Source organism: Dasypus novemcinctus, chromosome 2 (genome assembly GCF_030445035.2).
Source record: "Dasypus novemcinctus isolate mDasNov1 chromosome 2, mDasNov1.1.hap2, whole genome shotgun sequence".
NCBI lineage: Eukaryota > Metazoa > Chordata > Mammalia > Cingulata > Dasypodidae > Dasypus > Dasypus novemcinctus.
Genome location: NC_080674.1, coordinates 59,562,762 through 59,580,777, shown reverse-complemented (window position 1 = coordinate 59,580,777; position 18,016 = coordinate 59,562,762). Strand labels below are relative to the sequence as shown.

The window sequence follows — 18,016 nt, the reverse complement described above, 5'->3', positions numbered from 1 at the left end:
CAAACCTGTGAATTCTAAGGGACTCCGACCCTACAGCATTGTATGTTTGTCTGTTTTTGTTCCTCCAAAAAATTTACAAGTCTGGTAGTTAGCAAGGGCTGAGCTAAGTGCTGGAGGAGTCTGGTCTTACTAGAACTGCTTTTATTCCCAGAACCAACCTGCTCCCTTGGAGTAGGTAAATCCTAACCCCTCAGAAACGAAGGTGTTTGTCGGTCCTAAATAACCTTGCTTGGGCGGCCCGCTGGACTCTAGCGTGAAACCCCGCTGGAAACCGCCGACGGTGGAGACGATGAGACCCTGGCGGTCCGGGCGACTAGGCCACCGAGGGACGGCGGCTCGGCGGCCCGGCCGGTCCCCGCGGGGCAGGTGTGAGGGCGCGCGCGTGCGCGCGGGGTCCCGCCTGAGCCCCGCGGCAGGCGCCCCCCCCCGGGCGGCTCGACCCCGAGAGGAGGGCAGCGGTAGCTCCACGCCGGGTTTTCCGCCGCTCCCCTCGCACAGACCAAGATCAGACCCACAGACACACACGCTCGCGCCTCCCCGGCTCCGCTTCAAAGAGAGCGGCGCCCGACTGCGCGGGGAGATGCCTGGGAGAGGCGGCTGTGCCTCCAGGGGCTGAGGCTGCAGGGAGGGACGCTGCGGTGGCCGGGGCAGGCGTTTGCAATTAAAGAATTTTTTCAGAGGGGGCTGAGGAGGAGCCTGGCAGCGCCGAGGGCCGTGAGGGGCGTGAGGGGGAGTGTTCCCGGAAAGCCGCGGCGATGGAGCGGTCTGCCCGACGAGCTGAGAAAGAAAACAGGAAACGTGGTAGCCGCGCACCCGGCCGCGGCTGATTCATTCGCTTCAAGCGTCGCGCAGAAGGCTTGGCAGGCCGGGCGCACGCAAGGCGCGCGGGGACGCGGCTCCAGGCAGGGGGCCGAGGAGCTCGTGCCGTGGACCAGACGCTCCCTCTGCGGGGCGGGCGCCGAGGCGCGCGCGCCTCCCGCCTCGCCATCCTCCCGAGCTGGCCGCGAGCACTAGGACTCGGGCGCGCCGCACCGGCTGAAAGTCGCGTTGTGGGCTTTGCGTGTCCCCGTGGAAAAGTTGGCTCGCCGCACTTTCCGCGCCCTTCCTGGAGCTGAACTGAGACTTCAAGCTGGAGAGACCGTGCTTTCCCGAGGCCGGCCGCCCAGCGAGCAGAGCCTCGGCCCCCCTCGCGGTGCCAGGCTCGGCAATATGAAGGAGCAGCCCCCATGTGCGGGCACCGGGCGTCCGAGCATGGCGGGGTATGGCAGGATGCCCCCTTTTGAACTCGCTGTTGGCCCCGTGGAGCGCTTGAGAACTGAGACCCTCTTTCCCTATCTCTTCGCAGAGGAGGCCTACCAGAAACTGGCCAGCGAGACCCTGGAGGAGCTGGACTGGTGTCTGGACCAGCTAGAGACCCTTCAGACCAGGCACTCCGTCAGTGAAATGGCCTCCAACAAGGTAAGCCCCAGCTCTGCTGTCACCAGGGCCCTTAGGCTGCCGATTCCCATACTGGTGAAGCCACCAGTCCCCATGGCCCCTGGAAATACATAAAGATTTTGTCACACGTAATGCATATTGGCGGCTGTTTTCCTTTGAAGGCAGGTCCTGGTTTTCCTGCCTTCTTTTTCTCTTCCATTCATCCCAGGTGAATTAAACATTTTGCAAAAGCACCTTTGGCACAGTGTGATTGCAGTATCCTCTGGACAATAGTGAGTGATTTTTTTGGGGAGTGGGGGGGTGGGCAGAGGAGACGGTTCCTAAGTGACACTTTGCCCTTGCAGCAGAAACCCAGTATTGCCTATTCTAAAGGCATTCCTGGTATTCCCAGATGGAAATTAGAGTTGCTAGATGTCAATGAAATCACTTGGATATCATCACCTTCTGTACTCCAACTCAGAAGAGTTCACTGAACTTGGAACGTTAACCTTCGTTTATCTAGTTGTCAGGGGAAAACTTGAGGGGGTATATACTCAGGTGCTTAAACACATCCACAGGGGGCACTTCAAGAAAGTTAACCAGTTACCTTTGATTCCCTGAATCTTGGTGAGGAAGTCCAGTTTTCTCATCTAGCTTCAAGGATGCTTCGATTGGGCATTTGTGCCACATGGGCCAGAGTGCTGGTCTTGGCAGTTAATGGTGTTTGGGGGCTGAGAAGTAACCTTCAGCCTGAGACTGCCTTAAAATAGCCCAGATGCCCAGGTAGTGTTCTCAGTTTTGCTAATATTTTTTGGAATTCCTGTTCTTTTGGTCTTTGGTTATGTAAGGAAATAATTGGGATTATGGATGTTTTTAATGACTGTTTGGCTAAAGGGGCAGGAAAGGAGCCCTGCACATGCTGGATGCAGATGGCTGGTAACTCTTTGTGTGGCAATTAGTAATAGTTAACTCTTAAAGATATCTAAGTATTTGGGGCCACCTATTTATAAGGTCAGGAAGGTTATACCATTCTAACGTTTATATGTACATTGTATTTCAATGAGTGATGCTTTTTTGTTTAGCTTTTTGTAGTTGCCAACCACCTGTATTTTTTTTCTCATGAAGTTTCTTTAAGATGCCATAGCATAGCACCCACTTGATTCCTTATCTTTTAACATTGCCCACAATGAGAGAATTGTTATTAAAGTGAAATGTTGGCTTCAAATAAACAAAATAAATGGGTCTCCCCTGTCGCAGTTACCCTTTTCCACACTAACCTACTCATCTTCGCATGGTGTTTTTTTGGTCATTTGGGCCTCATTTTTACATTTGGCATGGCACCTCATCAAAATGATTCCATACTGCTCTCTTAATGCGCTGCTGTGACATTAGGTGCTAGTGTTCTCATTTGGCTAACATTCTTTTTGCCACTGATTAGTTTTATAAAATAATTTTTTTTTTTTTAATTTGCTTCATAATAGCAGTGGACACATGCCGGGAATCTCCAGAGCCCAAAATTCTGCAGTAGGCCTGAGTTCTTAATTCTGTTGTCTGACTAATTCTGTCTGGTAAAAGTAAAGACTAGAACCTGAAGCACCTAAAGAGTGTTTATGTTTGGGAGGTAGGTGAAGTGAGATATAGGTATAGTGAGAAAATACTTTTTCAAACTATAGTCATTATGGCTGTTTTTATGTCTTGTGATTATTGACATGACAACTATTTTTTGAAATACTTAAGTTAGCTAAAGCTGTTGCTTAAACTTTTAATGTCTAAGCCATTCACTACTTTTTTTTTTTTTTTAACACATTCATTTCTAAATAAGTGCTAAAATGGCAGTGGCTTTTTGTTGGTGAAAAAGGATTAGTAAAACTAGGAAAAATCTCTTGGTAAAGATTTGCAAAGTTAGCCTTCTGCTTGGTAACAAGGGCACAATTAAAACAGGTTCACGAGTTGTAAACTGAGTTGGAGCAGCTGATCTGAAGGTCAGTGTGTGATTCCCCACCTAAAGATTAAACTGAAAATGTGCACGGCTTGCAGCACATGTCTGCTGCGTTGTTTGATACCTCTTTATGAATAAGTTTGCTTTTCAGTTATTAGTTTTTTCAGCCTCTTTTCTTTTTCACATGTGCTTGTTCAAACCAACCCATGTTTTCAGATAATTCCCTTTTTTCCTTTGAGAAATCATGACTTTTTCGCTATAGTCTTCTCTCTCGCGCTCGCTCTCTTTTTAAAAAAATTTACTTCAAACAGATTAAAAGAGTAAAATAAAAATACTAGCAGGAGATCAGGAATATTTAATTCTTAACAGAATGAAAATATTTAGTATGGAAATGGATTTCGGTGTTAGGAAGAAGGAGAGTGATTTCTCAAACCCATTTAACAAATCAGTTTAACAAATTATTCATATATTTCATACATCTTAATAAAAGTAATCTAAACCAGTTAGCAATTTTTAAATTATGTTAGAAGCCACAGCTGTAATTCCTGTATTTGTATTATAATCCAGATACAAATACATTATACTGTGTTTGTATAATGGTATTGAAGCAGGAAAATTATTGAATTCTTGGCCAAGTGAGATAAGAGATTCCAGATGGCATTTAATTTGTGTGGTTAAATCTACAGCATTTACCCTCATAAGCACATTAATCTGCTGAGATTTGTACAGATTTCCTTTGGACCTCATTGCTATAATTGAGGGCAATTTTGGTGAGAGCTCAAGGCTTTGGAGGCAGATAGACCTCGAAGTTAAATCATGGTTTTTTTGTTCAGGCTAGCTGAGGTACTTTGGAGAAATGACTTAAACTTTTTTTACTTCAGTTTATTTTGTATATTCTGCACATAATAATACCTATTTTGGAAGGAAGAGTTAGAAAAACTATGTACAAAACAGCTAGTTAATACAGTGTCTGACAGTAGTATACGCTAAACTGTTATTTGGAGTTTAGAGCAAACGTCATTGGTTGCCTACTTGGTGAAAATGTTTTGTTTCTGCCATTCAGTTGTAATTTATGATTGACGTTTTAAGTTTCAAAGATTTTTATAATAATTTCTTAGATAACTGTCTTTAGTGCATATTTCTGTATTGTAAGAATGCTTAAATTATATTTATCCTTTTTTGATTTAATATACATATAAACATTTTGAAGTACTAATCAGAAGTTTAGTCTTTTCTTAAATTTGAGTTACCAAATTCCAGACAGAAAGGTTAAATAATTTTTCCGTTTTACTCTGAAACTTAAAACACAGCCTTTATTAATTTTAATAACATGTAAAACATAACGTGGTGGGTGGGCACATTTCTACTGTACAGATTTTGCAAAGCTTAAAGACCTTTTGCCTGTTTTTCATGCAGAATAGATTAACGGTATTTGTGGTAACACTTTTCTCTTTGAAAATAAATTAAGAAGAAGGAGTGGGGAGGCCAAGCCATGGGTCTGGATTATGCTGTAGAACCTTACAATTTTATTCTCTTCTGATCTAATAATGTACATTTGCCAGGCCTTTGGTGTCAAAGCGGTGATGTTGTAAGGAGAAAACAAAATCATTTTGCATTTCCCTCAAAACATGCCACTACAAAATATATTTTGTTTTTGCTCTCTAATTTGGGGGCAGGTGCGAGATTTGTCATCACTGGGAACCACTGTACTTCAAGCTAAAGTCTGCCTTGAGGTTAACATTCACGTGTCCTTAAAGACTAAAGATTTTCCTGTATTTCAGAACAAATGTACTGACTGAGGCCAACTTTGCAAATGTCATCATGACTTCTTTATGGAATTTATTTGTCTGTTTGGTCTTCAGCAAACATCTTTAATTAGTTTCTGTTGCCTATAAATTTTATTTATTTTCTGGGGTGTTTTTCTTAGCCCTTTTGCAGGCTGCTCCCCCTGCTGCTTTGTAATAGTCAATGCATAACATATATGAGAGCTTTTTGTGGCTGCAGATAGGTCTCCTGGATAGGAGAGGTGCTAGAATCAATATAGGAGGTTCAGAGAAGTGAGTAAATCTTAAGATAGTTCAGCATTGCAGGAGTACAAGATAATTCTCAGAATAGAAACAAATGTTAAACTTGTATGAGTAAGGAAGCTGAAGTTAATTGAAAAGGCACTTTTGCTTTGTAGAGAGAAAATGGCAACAAATTTCTACATTGAAACATTTTTACTGACATAGTCTCAAGAGAATTAAGAGTTAATCTACATGTCTAAAGAAAAAATTCAAATAAAAAAAATGTCCTCTTAACTATAAAAACTCAACTTCCTGGTGTTTTATTTTGGCCTCAATTACAGCTTTTTTATCCATTTAGTAGAAACATATTTGACAGAGATTTATGACGCTTATTATAGTGCCTTAAAGTTAATGTGAAGTATTGGAAATTCTTGTTTTTGTAATCACTGTTTAAAAAAATATGTCCTTTCTAGCTTAAGTAGTAGAAAGAGGAAACACTTCTAACATGGGAATTTTTATGTTTCCTTAACTATGAAAGATCTTAATTTTAACCTAGTAGAACTAAAGATTAAAATGTATTTTAATTTTTCATCAACTTAGAACTTGTTTCAGTGTTTAAGGGCAATAAGCTTAAATATTCCTAACATCTAATTATCAAAATCTTCTAATTTCTCTGAATCAATAAATTAATCATTACTGAAAAATTGCTTCCAGTTATTACATTTTGATCCAATTTATGAAATAGTGGTAAGTTTTGTCTGACAGCATTATGAACTAATTCCTTTTAAAAAAAAATTCAAAGCATAAGGCTTAGCCAAGATAAAATAATATTTTTCTGTATGTTTTGGGTAGATTAAACAGACTTTCTTTCCCAAATAGTAGGGATAATATATAATGCTTTTGTTCAATTTATGAAGATTTCTGTGATAATCACAAAGATTGTAGCTGTTACTTTAAACACAAATATATGTTGGATATGAAATGCTGTTAATGTCATGATTTTCAGTTGATCCACAAAATTACATGTAGAGCCTGATTTTCTCTTTTTTAGGAATAGAAAACAACTCTTTAAAACTGCAAATTGCTGGGGTTTATTTGTGATGGCATTGCCCTGGCTATACCTGGCTGATAGTTGTGATCATTAATTGGCACTGTTAGACTAAGTTCTTTCAAGGGACTAGAAGAATGGGAAGCCCTTTATTTTGATAGTCACACCAGTTTTGAAAGGCATTAGGAGAGGGCATTTTCTTTCATTCACTCTAAAAAGAAAAAGGAGTGAACCTTAATGTTTTAAACAATAAACAATTCTGATATATTTATTTGGAAATCAGTTAAAATGGATTACCAACTGCAGTGATATCAAGTTTATTATCCTTTGCTCTACGAAGACTTTGCCTTTGGTAAATTATTTTTCTTTATAATTATTATTTAGTATTCTGGACTTGGTGTTTTTGTTTTGCTGTTCTTTGTATGTATTGAAGATGAATGATATTTGCTCCCTGGCTCAGAGTGTGCTAAAATGATGCTTATGGCAACTTTGTAGGGTGGAAAGAATATAGGTGTTTTTTGTCGAACATACTTGGTTTCAAGTTCCAACTCTGCTGTTTCCTAATATTTTAGGCAACTTGCCTCACTTCTCTGAATCTCATTTTTGCCGTTTATTAATGAGGATAACGAAATCAGCATTGAAAAGCTGTTGAAAGAATTAGACATATGTATGCAAAGCTCAAATTAGCGCATATCACATACTAGGTGCCCAACACATTGCTCATCTTACTTATCTGTCTAGAATATGTACAAGAGAGAGATTAAGAAAAGCACTATGTCATATAATCTTTGCAATATAAAAACAATAATATTGCTTAGAAGAGAAGAAAATGGCCTTTCTATTTTTAAATCGTAAGAAATGGTGGTCTAAATTTGTGTGGCTCAAACTTTGTCATTTCCGTGTACATTTATAGCTACTGTTATATGGCGAATGTTTTTATTCACAGCAATTTATTTTTTAAATGTAAATACCCACCTGAGCACATCATGTTAAGTAATGATATGCACGAAATCATGACTTTGATGTCCTAGTTGTATTTTTAGAACTAATAAATAAGAAAAATTTGGAAATATCTGTCCATGTACCATACTTCTATACTATATTTCTAATGAGCTTTGAAGAGAGGGTGATTGACCAATGATGCTGATGCTAACCAAAGAGAACTATTGTAATATTTCGTTTGCTCTTCTCCCCATCAGTATGACCTTTACAAAGCCCAATTTTTTTGTTTTTATATGCATATTTCCCCCCTATCTTTCAATGAGTTTACCTTTTTCCTTGTCTAATACTACAATATGGTCCATCAAACTAGCCTGAAGTTTTGTCAGAATATCTGAAATTCTCTGAGCTGTTTCTAGCTGAAATGCCTAAAACAATGGAGAATAAATAGTCCAGCCAGTTTTCTTCATAAATGAATGTATCCCTGTTATTCCTCTGAATGAGACTGGAAGTAACCCAGGAACAGAATTTCTTATTAATATTTATTGTTAAAAAAAGTATATTAAACACATCAACCTCCCATTCCACCCCTCAAAATCTTAAACATTTATTGTACACACAAATATTTCTGTCAACTGAGAGGATCGAAAAGCAACGACACTCTGATAGCAATGAGCACACCTTGTTCCCAGTTCTTGGTTTCTAATACCATTCTCCAATAAAATGAACCAGGAGTCCTTGGAGGGAAATAACTGATCCTAGGACTGGCACACAAAATATACAAGATGAGCCTGGAGTATCTTGTATTGCCTGAAAGTAAGTAATTGCTGAAATAAACAAAACAAACTAACAAAACCCACATTGGTAGAATATGTCAGAGGGAACACAGGAGCTCCCAATGACTAAAGCTGGAACAGTTTGAGGGAGGAAATAATATAGTATCAGATTATAACCTAAAATATAAATATCCGTGAGTGCATACTGATAGAAATAAGTGCTTGAATAAGTAAATAAATGGGGTGGGAGGGGGATAGACAAATCTCCTAAGTAGAAGAATTCTACATAATTCATGTAGATGCTCTTCCTTTGAGGAGGCAGAACATAAATCCCCAGTCCCTAAGCATAGACTGGACTTACTGACTTCCTTCTAAAAAGTACAGAATGGAAAGGGGAGAAAATGAGTAGTAATTTCACAGTGCAAAAACCTGACAAATACGTCCTCAACCAAGTCTTCAAGGTCAATATCAACAGTGATAAGTCATGTTGATAGTGTGTACCATTGATATTATGTTGATGAAAATGGCACTTTGTGTTTGTGTTCTTGCTCCCCAAACACATAACCCTGGTCTCATTGTAAGAAAAACATCAGACAAATCCCAATCAATGGCAGTTCTACAAAACATCCCAACCAGTATTCTTTAAAACTGTCAAGGTCATCACAAGCAAGGAAAATCTGAGAAACTTTCATAGCCAAGAGGTGCCCAAGGAGATTCAGCTACCAAATGCAGCGTTTTATCCTGAATGGAATCCTGAAACAGAAAAAAGGCATTAGGTGAAAACTAAGGTAATCTGAATTAAGTGTGTCCTTCAATTAGTTAATAATAATATATCAGTTTGGGCTCATTTAGTGTGACAAAACAAATGTAAGATGGTAACAATAGGGGAAACTGATTATAGAGTATATGAGAAGTCTCGTCATAATTTTCCTGTAAATCCAAAATTATTCTAAAATAATCAGAAAGAAAAAGAAAAACCTTAGCTACCTTTAAGGACTACCTAGAAGGCCTACCATCTCATGAAGCCTTTTCTGGCCTATCTTCCATACTTCCCACCCCAGCCTCCCCTAATTGGGTATAATTTCCTCCTCCTTGGACTCTCCACAGGATTTTATTTGTAATTCTCTATCTTTATTTTCCTTATCAGATTGTACATTAGGTCCATAGTCTTATTCAGTTTTCCTGCAGCCTGTATAACATTGGGCACAATGCCTTTTTGTTGAGTAGGTGCTCAGTAATATTGCTTTAATTCTATGAATGGTATCGTGGTGTTCCTTGAAACACAGTGTTAAGTGTTTCTGCTTTCAGGGTATAGGAGTCATTATTGATTAATCTCAGAGGTCAAGGTTAATTTTACTCTTCTGTGTCCTCAGGATAAAAGTTCTTGCAGTATGGGTAATAGCTTCAATTTTACTGTTTGTCAGACCCTTTGAAAAGAGTTACTTTACATTTGGTCGAGGAATTGAAGAAATTTATTCTCTCTAATTTGCTGTCTAATGTAATTTTCATGGAATAAGTATAAATTAATAAAATGACAATATAATCTGTTCCAGCCCACTTAGTTTTTTTGGTGATTTTGGTAATGTGTTCAATATTTCAAAGAATTATTTTTACTGTTTTCCATTATCCATCTCAGATTTAACTCTTAAGTATTCCAACTAAAAGAGGCAGAAGTGATCATCTGTGTACCTTACGCAGTCTGAGTTGAGAAATGAGCCCAACACTTGTCTGGAGCATCTAGGTAGTTAGCAGGACCCTAGCTCTCCTGACTTCCTATGTAGTACACGTTCAAGGGCATCTCACTTTCATGGGTATCTCACGTCATTTTGGATCATGTATATAGCCTTTATCTCCACTCTTATTTGTAAATAATGGGAGGAGAGACAGTTTTTTTCTCTTTTTGAGTGTGTTAATGGAATATAAGGCATGTGTCCAATATGCAGATGGATTCAATAACTTCAAATACAAAAACACAGTGAGTTTTCTACTCAGCCCCTAAAGGTACTGATGAATCTTTCCATATGCTTCTAGCCCAAACCCAGTGAAGGTCGTTAGATTGTTTTGTAGTTGGTGGCATAATTTAATACTGAGTTGGTTAATGGAAATGTCATTTCTCACCTTGGATTGGTAGACTTAAGCATTATAGTTCATGCCTTGGAAAAAAAAGATGTTTTTCTGTCATTCACAAGAATCCTGAGCATTTCCCATTTAAGAATTGCAATTCTGCTTAAAATACTCATCTCTTGGAAACTTTAACATAGGACATGCTCAGATTAGTTTCATCTCGTTTAAATCAAAAGTTTATGGTACACCGGTGAAAACCAGATGGACCATATTCATGGCCTTTAAACTATTCTTTCTCTGTATTACTAATTTGGTAATATTATTATTACCTTGCTCCAACCTAAAATGGCATCCAGTACTTTCCCTGCTAGCCTAGGAAGAAACAGTACCTTTGTTGGCTTTTGCTTTTTCGGGAGTGCTCTGGGCAGTTTTTCCCAGGACATGCTTGGGTTCCTATCAGCATCTCTGCTTGGCTACACGCTAATCCCTATAATGGCAGCCTCTGGTGTTTATTACTGGCAAGCACTGTGCCTTGCAAACTTAGGCACCATAATAGGAAACACCTCGGCCTGGCATAAACAGGTCTGGAGAGTAGAAAGAATAGGCCTTTTGGGGATATGTCCATAGCAACTAGGCAGAGATGAGGCTGCCATATTGGAGTAAGTGCAGACTAATGCCTGTCTTCTCCATTCCAGAAGATAACTGAGTTTACAACTGCTTATCATATACCTAGCAGTGATTTGTTATTGTTTTGTTTTTGTTTTAGACTTAGATATGAATAAAGACATTTTAAAGAAATAATACACTTCAGACTATATTGGAGGAAACAGTAAAGTGTTCCCTTCTGTCATTCTCCTTTAAATTCTGCCTAATCACTGCAATCCAGACCCATTAGGGTAAAAGAACAGATATTTCGCTACAGTGGGAAATTAGGGGGGAAAACCATGTGGAAATGAACTGTCTGTTTATTTAAAGAATTATAAATTAAACAAATTATTAAGAAAAGAGCATTTCTTTGTAAAGTGACTATGTTATTAAAGCCTTTAAATGAAGTAAAAGTTTTAGAAAAGGAGTATATGCTTTTTCCAAGAGTAGTTGTATTTTGTATTTGCTAATTATTTTTCAAGCTTCAGAAAAATAATGAGCTAAGACTTTTAATGATGATGGGCATTGTAGCAAGAATTTAGGAAGTGTATAAATTTCAAACTTGGGAGAGCTTTAACCCATGTTTTCATGGGTACTTTAATTATATATAGGTGTCATTTTATTATTTCTCAGGAGGTCCTCAATGAAATACAAAAGAGGTTAAAGACGGCAAAGGATCTAAAAAGCCATAATTCCATTAAAATTTATTCAAAATTTAAGATAGATTGAGGGGAATTAAATTAATTTTTTTGAGAGCCTTGCTTAGAACCTTTCATAGAGTAGATATTTAATGGATATTTGTTGAAAAATCCTCTTCCATTTTTTTAGGTAAGCACTGATCCTCTTCTATCTCTTTATTTTTAATAGTTTGTCAGTTTCAAAAATACAGTGATAAGAATGAAATAAATGTACATTATCTGTAGTATATATTTTGATGTTCTCTGTTGTTTTTGTAATCTTATTCTCTATGGTCTCTTAAATCTTCATAGGAACAAATAATTGGATTTTGATATGTCGTATCATATTTACTAGAAATATTCCCATTTACTTTACTATACATCAAGAAAGGATTAGTTTATTTTCTCCTGAAAGATACTGAATGGGCCTAAATCCTAATTTTTCTAGGTACTGGTAATGAGCAGTTCAGACAACTAAAGTGTACTTAGTAAAAGAGAAAAAAGACAAAGAGCTTGCATCATTACTGATTGGATAATCAGACCCTATTTGAGAAATCTTTGCTCTTTCAAAAGTAGAATTCAAGGGAAACGGACTTGGCCCAGTGGTTAGGGCGTCCGCCTACCACATGGGAGGTCCGTGGTTCAAACCCCGGGCCTCCTTGACCCATGTGGAGCTGGCCCATGCGCAATGCTGATGGCGCAAGGAGTGCCCTGCCACGCAGGGGTGTCCCCCGTGTAGGGGAGCCCCAGCCGCAAGGAGTGCGCCTGTAAGGAGAGCTGCCCAGCACGAAAGAAAGTGCAGCCTGCCCAGGAATGGCGCCGCCCACACTTCCCGTGCCGCTGACGACAACAGAAGTGGACAGAGAAACAAGACGCAGCAAATAGACACACAGAGAACAGACAACCGGGGGAGCGGGGGGGAATTAAATTAAATAAAATAAATAAATCTTTAAAAAAAAAAAAAAGAAGAATTCAATGGAAAAAGTGATTACTTTTTATCCTTAGCCTCATTTTTAAACGTTTTCATATTATCCATTTTACACATATGAACAATCTTTGATTATAGCTCTGGAAACACCAATATGTACCTTCCTTTCAAATGGAAAGCATGGTCTTGGATGTTTTCTCATACTTCAAACCTCAAATTTCTAATTTAGTTTCAGAAACAGCCCACTATATGTTAAAATAGTTTGTTCCATTTTTAAGGATGAAAACCTGAGGTTCAAGTAAAAAACTTGTCTGAGGTCCATATGCTTCTTATTAGGTGTAAAGATTTTTCTGAATGTAGCATTTGGGTGTGGGAAGGAGATAGAAAAAACAGTGTTTATTTTCAAGGTGCATTATCAAAATACATCCAAATAGTAATATTATTTGATTTAATTTTTAATTAATTTATTTAGGTACCAAAATTGCAAGAACAGTCTCAACAAAATATAATTCCTAATGGAATTCTGCTCATTCTCCCCTCCTTGTTTCTGTGTCATGTTGTGGTGGGAGCAGAACTGGACTAACTCTTAGCTTCTAGGAAGAATTTGATGGTGAAATGCCATGATAGGTTGGGAGTCAACTGTGTGCAGATATAAACTGAAAAGTATTGGGGTAGCTGGAATGAAGAGACCAACTGACTAAAGCAGATCTGAGATTGAATGGGGGCCAGATCAGAAGGGATGAAACCTTACTGATGGGAGAGTGGGGCAGGGCAACAGACAGAGAGGGTATGGTGTAAACTCAGGGAAGGTATAAGCAGGAATCAGGATTTTATTTTATTTTTTTAGGAGGTACCAGGGATTGAACCTAGGACCTCATACATGGGAAGAAGGTGCTCAACCACTGAGCTACATCCACTCCCCAGTGACAGTTGGTTTTTTTGTTTTTCAGAGGTATGGGGGATAGAGCCTAGGTCCTTCTACATGGAAAGCAGGTACTCAACCACTTGAGCTACATCTGCTCCCAGGGAATCAGGAATTTTAAAACAGCCTGTTGTTTTGGGGTTGCCTTGAAGGTCATTTTACTTGATGGGACAAAACAGGTAAGGATGATGATTAGGTAGATAGGGTAGAGAATGAAGATTGAAGGAGAGACTGTTAGAGGGAAGGACAGATGTATTTAGATAGTGGGAGACAAGGAGGGGAGGGGTGGAAGTAGTGTGTGACTGGGCTGGCTTCTAGCAGCTGATGGCAGACTGCCAGGACTGGTTTCTGCCCCCTCTATAGGGTTCATATGGTGAAATCTGGTTGGAATGAGCCTTTAGGATAGCCTTGAAGGAAAAACGAAATCCCAGATGGGTCAGCTAGAGGGTGTGAATGCTTAAGGGAGGACAGTCAGCTGTGGGGATGGGAGAAGGAGGGGTAGAGCCGAGTAGTGAGGGGAGATTTACAGACAGTGTATTTCATGAGTCTCCGGTCTTTTTTAGCACTGATAGCTGGCATCACCTCCTTCACCTGTTGCCTCCTTGAGTCATGGCCCAGGAGCAGTTTGGGTGGCTTGCCAAATCCAACTGCTGGGCCATCCCCTAAGGACCATGTTGGTCTGTCGGACAGCAAGGTGCCAGGTGGAATAGGGCAAGAGGAGGACAGTGTCAAAAGTAAGTATGGGCTGATTTACTGTAGTGTATGGTACATTCTCTTAGATGCAGAAGAGAAAAGTAGAATAGAGTAAGAATTAACAAGCTCGAATGTGTTTATCTTGATTCTACTTTATGTCTCCTAAGCTCTGATGAGTTTCCTCTTATGGATATAAATCTACCCCACCCCAGAGTTGTGACCTTGAATAATTAAATTACTTCAACTTTCTAAGCCTCTGATTTCTCTGTAAATCTAGACTTACAAAATCATCTCACAGGTCTGTTGTAAGAATTAAATGAAAATTATTATTTAAAGGGCAGAGTGTGGGACACACACGTAATAGGTACTGTGGCTCGTCATAAGTAGAGATGGGGATTGAAACTATTTTTAAACTTAAAAGGTCAACTTTATATGCTGCCATATAGGTAACCCAGTGCATTTGGAGCTTGAATCAACACGTCTGGTAGAAAGGGCTTACAGAGTGTGCCTTTGAAATCCTGATCCCCAGTCAGGGTGATTTATGGGATCTCACTAGCTTACATATGTGATGACCCACTGAGTTTGTTTATTTTAGTTTTAGCTTGGTTACCTAGCACTCTATGAGATTTTAATTTACACTCTTACTTACCACTTAATTATTATTGCTTTGAAAGAATATGTATGAAGACAACCATACACACACACACACACAAAAGCCACAAAAAAGGCTTTTGTTAGTGTAAAAGTTTCAAGTAGATTTTTATTCCACTATGTCTAAAAATTACTCCATTGATTGTACTTTGCTTTCCTCAATCCATTCGGATATCCTCCTTGGCCTCTATTGATTCTTCTGATTCTGTGAAATACTGAGATAGTAATTAACAAAAGTGTCAGATATCAGTCATAGTCACTAGGTGTCTCTTCTTGGGGAAAGTAGAAACAAGAACCAAAAATAGATTGTCTAGTCGTTGTGCAGATTAAAAATGGCAATCCAGCCGAGAAACAAGAGGAGTAGATGAAATGACCTTGAACCTGGTTCCAGCCAGGTGATGAGATCTTAGTCATGGGGCTGACACTAGCCCTAGCCAGTGAGGGAAGAAATTCCCGAGCCAAGTGGTTTGTTGTATGGGTTGAGAATGAGTCACCATGTAGGTGATTGATCCCTTTCCATTTTCCACTTGCTGTCAGCCACTTTGCAAAGAAATCAAACTTTGGTATGCTTCATAAAAGTTTGTGTTGTTTGTTTTCCATCCGAAAGTCCTTAGCAGCGAAAGACATTTTGTGAGACCGACCTTTTACAGATGAAGTAAACAGGCTCAGAAAAGTTAGTGACCCAGAACAAAACAGGTTTGTGTTAGTTTTGTCAAGGCTTTTATCTCGTGGTAAATAAAAATGTGTTGCTCGAAATAAGACCCTGATTATGGTCTTTATTGACATCATCTTTTGAGGATAATTTTTAGTTTGATGTATGTTAATTGTGTTTGATCCTTTGCTATTCTCTAGATCAGATACCATTTTCACATGGAAAATAAGTTCATTAGGAGGAGGAGTTGTTTTCTTTATTTTTGTTTTTCTTACACCTTTTGGCTGTAGACAACTACAATCCAGGCTTTCACTGAAGGAGTTTAGTTTTACTCTGGTTACAATAGGATATGTATCTGCTCTGAAGGTTGTTATAGGTGAAATGACATTTTCATGTATGTTTGTATTTGAACACTTAGATAATAGGAGGGTGGATAGGTAGGTAGGTAGGTAGATAGAGCAACCTATAGACATACACACAGAAAAATATAACTAGCCATGTAAGTAAGCCTATGGTATGTCGAGTGATAGAGTAATTCATAGCTTTCTGGTCCTGCAGCAGAATTCATTCTGTATTTAACATAGAGGGCCAGGCTGATTGAGAAGCATCCCAGAGAAAAGTGATTTTTCAGCTGAATCTTGAACACTGAGGATTCACATAAGCTGCTAACGAGGGAAGAGATGTTTATTCCAGGGGAGAGATGGGGCAGAGGTAGGATGGGACACTTGTGGATTTAGTTTAATTACTTGTTTGTAGGGATGGGTAGGTCATGGTATTCTGGAGGAGTGAGACTGCCAGAGCAGAGAATCTGGTTATAGGGACAGAGGCAGGTGTGAGAAATGGAGATTGAGGCCACACATACCACAGAGTACCCTAAAACTCAGGTTAAGCTGTTTGCACATTATCTTTTAAGTCCTGAATTAACACAGTTTATTGGAAGGAAGATGGTATCAAAGAGAGTTTAGGAGGATGACTCTGGTGGTTATGTATAGGATGGGTCATACTGAGAGGAAATACAGAAAACAAGAAGAATCTGTTAGGAAAATTAGGCACAAAAGTGATGAGGGCCCAGCCTAGAATGGGAATGAAAAGAAATGAATAGATGGGATTCCCTATGGATTACATGGGGAAAGATAACAGGCTATCTGAGTCAAGGGGACTGCACTGACCAGGAGGAGTTTTGAAATTCTACATCCAAATAGAATAGGAAGGATGATAGTTAACAACATTAGGAAGAGAAGCCAATTGGAGAGGATGTGGAGGAGGGGGCAGGGGGGAGAGTGATATGGCAGTTAAATGTTAGACCTGGAAGTGAGGTGAGGCCAGGTAGATCTAAACAGAAATGTCCTGCAGGTTTCAAGTACCAGAACTGGATTTCTGGTGAAAGGACAAACCACTTGGGAGTTGAGTGCTTTGAGGTGATGCTTGAGATCTTACAGCTTATCTCTAAAATGGGAATAATAATAGTCCTCATATGGAATAATATGAGAAATAAATGAAATAATGCAGGGAAAGTGCTCAGCATCCTTCTTGGCGTATAGTAGATACTCGGTAAATGTTAGCTTTTATTATTTTTACTATGGGCTTTAGGGAAAGGTAGTTTTGTGAGTTATAAGGACAGGTATTCTAGAAGCTATCAAAGCCATCTGCTTGGTGTGTTTTCTTAGTGTCCCAAGTGGAAGTTCATATGCTCTAATTCACGTGCTTCCTTAGCAGTAGGAGAAGGTGACAGCCCAAGCCAGAACTGCTCCTGTTTAGCTGTTGATTACTGCTTGTAAGGCCGATAGTGTTTCTATAACATTAATCGTTAAGGATCTTAATTGCTCTTCTGTTCATTGTAACTTCCATAATAAAGTCTCTACAGACCCTGAGCCATATTTTGTTTCATTTGCTTGTGTCCAGTCAAATCAATTTTGAGAATTTATAAAGAGGTTCTTTTGAAGAATATTAGCTCAATGCAAGAAAGAATTTTTTAGAAACTATGTTCACCCAAAAAGTGGAATGGATTTACGTAGCAGTGGAAGTAATCCAGGAGAGATGGACTGTTATCTACAAAGGGTTGCTGTACTCCTGTGTGAAGATTGAGCTGGATATCTTCCAAGGAGCTTTCCAACTTGGACTTATTTTACAGAATTAAAGAATTGTAATGTTTTTGATGATCCCATTCCATATAACATGTTGTCGACTAATGGGATCACACAGGGCATGATTCATATTTGGTAGGTTAAGTAAAGCAGAGTCTTTTGATAGTTATTTTGTTTGTTTCATGTTTTGTTTTTTCCCTGTTACATTTTCAGAAACAAAGATTTTTATGTTCTCCCATCTTAAGAATATAGAGTAGAAAACACAGACAGGTGTCCTGGAAGAGTAAATGTCAAGATGGTTTTTTGTTGACGTTTAAAGAGAAGTGAGTCATGGGAGGTCCGCGGTTCAAGCCCCGGGCCTCCTTGACCCGTGTGGAGCTGGCCATGCGCAGTGCTGATGCGCGCAAGGAGTGCCGTGCCACGCAAGGGTGTCCCCCGCGTGGGGGAGCCCCACGCGCAAGGAGTGCGCCCGTGAGGAAAGCCGCCCAGCGTGAAAAGAAAGAGCAGCCTGTCCAGGAATGGCGCCGCCCACACTTCCCGTGCCGCTGACGACAACAGAAGCGGACAAAGAAACAA

The 18,016-nt window shown here is 39.5% G+C and overlaps 1 protein-coding gene across 9 annotated transcripts in view; it reads left to right on the top strand.

The window, feature by feature from the left end:
- PDE4D (phosphodiesterase 4D) overlaps positions 1–18,016 on the top strand; it is a 1,544,760-nt gene that overhangs the window by 1,482,114 nt on the left and 44,630 nt on the right. For all 9 annotated transcript variants that reach the window (XM_071208178.1, XM_071208182.1, XM_058309211.2 and 6 more), the window contains one exon: positions 1,346–1,458. In XM_071208178.1, coding sequence (XP_071064279.1) covers positions 1,346–1,458 — 113 coding nt within the window. The remainder of the gene's footprint in view (positions 1–1,345; positions 1,459–18,016) is intronic.